At 54.3% G+C, this 2,431-nt stretch overlaps 1 protein-coding gene across 1 annotated transcript; it reads right to left on the bottom strand.

Moving 5' to 3' along the window:
- Positions 1-1,428: 1,428 nt before the first annotated feature.
- On the bottom strand, positions 1,429-1,794 carry ETH_00029945 (uncharacterized protein; the record flags this gene model as incomplete). Its single annotated transcript, XM_013379197.1, has 1 exon — positions 1,429-1,794. The coding sequence occupies one exon, from the start codon at positions 1,792-1,794 to the stop codon at positions 1,429-1,431; it is 366 nt and encodes a 121-aa protein (XP_013234651.1).
- Positions 1,795-2,431: the final 637 nt, after the last annotated feature.

Here is a 2,431-nt window from a genome sequence, read left to right as displayed (position 1 = left end):
TGCTGCTTTTAAATTAATTTTGTTTTCTCCCGCCTCCAGCAGCTCCCGCTCCTGCGCAAGCTCCTGCTGTCTGTACACCCCAAACCCCAAACCCTAAACCCTAAACCCTAAACGCTAAACCCTAAACCCTAAACCCTAAACCCTAAGCGCTCAACTGTAGATCCTAGACCGCAGACCCTGGGCATTAAGCCATTCGTTTCAAGGCCAAGTCGAGGCGCGGAACCCTATGTCAGAAGTAAACCTAAACCCTAAACCCTAAACCCTAAACCCTTAACCCTAAACCCCAGGATGAATTCATTTTCTTTCTTTTCAACTTCGCGTCGTTTCAGTCCTTGCAGTGTACGTACAGCCCACAGGACATTCGCCTTTTTGTTTAATTTCATTTTTATTCTTATTTCTTCTTTTATTTTCTTTTTCTTCTTTTGCTTGTTGGTTTTAAAAATGGCTTTTTGTCTTTTGCAATTCAATTCAAAACTCCTTTTATTTTCATTTTAATAAATTTTTTTCCATTTCCAATTTTCCCTCAGTTGGCCAGCCGACTTTGCTGCTTCGTAGCTCTTTGCCCAGCTAGCTAGCTAGCTGGCTAGCTAGCTGGCTGGATAACTAGCTGGGTGGCCAGCTATCTGGCTGTCTAGCTGTCTTGCTAGCCAGCTAGCTAAGTAGCTAGCTGGCTGGCTAGCTACCTAGCTAGCTAAGTAGCTAGCTGGCTAGCTAGCTAACTACCTATGCACAAGGCTGCCTATCTATCGTGGTAGTTAGCTAGATAGCTAGCTAGCCAGTAGCTAGCTAGCTAGCTACCAATCCACCCACCTACATTCCTAGCTAGCTAGCTAGCTAGCTATACTCCTGGCCAGCTGTTTACGCTTGTGGCTAGCTAGCTGCACCACTGGCTAGCTGCCTAGCTAGCTACTGTGCTAGCCATCTAGCTGTGCCCCTAGCTAGCGAGATATGCACACTGCTTTCTAGCTACGTAGCTCCACTGCTAGCCAGCTAGCTAGCTAGCTAGCTAGTTGGTTAGCTAGCTAGCTGAATAGATGGCTAGTTGGCCAGTTAGGTAGCTAGCTAGCAGTGGATAGCTAGCAGAGATGCGTCTGCAGCTAGCTGGGCTGTATCGGCAGCTAGCTGGGCTGTATCGGCAGCTAGCTGTGGTGTATCGACAGCTAGCTGGGGTGTATCGACAGCTAGCTGGGGCGTATCAGCAGCTAGCTGGGGTGTATCAGCAGCTAGCTGGGGTGTATCAGCAGCTAGCTGGGGTGTATCGACAGCTAGCTGCGGTGTACCAGCAGCTAGCTGGGGGCGTGAGGAGCAGCCAGCAGCTAGTTGGTTTGCGTCTGGGGCTTCGCAGGGCCGACTGGCTGCAGCTAGCTGTTGCTGCGCGTCAGCTAGCCGGGCCCGCCCGCCAGCAGCTAGCCAGCAGCTAGCCAGCAGCTAGCCAGCAGCAGCAGCTCTGCGGGCTGCGGGAGCTTCCGAGAAGTGTTGGGGAAGCAGCTCTTCGGGCGTGGCGTGCGTGGCGCCGCGCCCTGCCGCCTTGCCGCCTTGCCGCGGCCGCTGCTGCTGCTGCTGCTGCTGCTGCTGCTGCTGCGCGCACCTGTCTTGCTGCTGCTGCTGCTCGGCGATGAGGCGCACAATCTCGTCGCCGCGGGAAGCCGCGAGCCCGTCGGGCTTGGCCGCCTTTTGGCGGCGAGACAAACGGCCTATGAAGGCGAGCTGCTTGAGGGCTTCCTGGAGGAGGACGCAGGCGCGGAGGCTTTCGACGGGGGAAAGCAGGCAGTTTGTCTTCGCGGAGTCCGCCATTTTGGAAATAAATTGAAGGAAATAAAAGCATTTGAAAAGACTTATTTGCAGCCAAAAAACGGCGCGCTCACGCGCAGCAGAGGCGGCAAACTGCTGCCGCGAACGCAGCAGCAGCCGACAGCAGCGCAGGGGCTGCTCAGCAGCAATTCGAGAAACCCTGCGCCTTTCGCGCCAACTTGGACCGCCATAAAGGTGAAAAATACTCTTAATTTCGCTTATTTTCCAAGAAGGAAAGATGTAACGCCAGTTCAACGCGGGTTCAACGGAATGCTTCGCGGCGCCGGCCGCTGCCGCTCCTCAGCTGTCCATACACCCCAGATACCCGCGCGCTGCTCCCCTCTTCCGCTCCACAACTCTTTTTATTTTTATTATTTTTCGTTTTGCTGCTCCCCATTTGCCTTTTAACTGCCTCTTGGACCCCGCCTGCCCGCTTTTCCCCCAGCTTCCTCTTGCTTCCTCGCCCGCTTCTGCGCACTCGTCTTTCAGGTGTCCGTACACCCCGAATCCAATTGTTCCTCTTTCCGAAACCACTCTTCCTTCCGTCTTTTCTTTTCGTGTCAGGGGGGTCTCGCGTCTCCGCGGCCATCCGCCTCCTCACTTCTGCTGCTCCTCTCCCGTGGGACTTGCTGCTGCTGCT

The sequence above is a fragment of the Eimeria tenella genome, genomic scaffold (genome assembly GCF_000499545.2).
Source record: "Eimeria tenella Houghton genomic scaffold, Eth_scaff1572, whole genome shotgun sequence".
Lineage (NCBI taxonomy): Eukaryota > Apicomplexa > Conoidasida > Eucoccidiorida > Eimeriidae > Eimeria > Eimeria tenella.
This window is presented reverse-complemented; position numbering and strand designations above follow the sequence as displayed.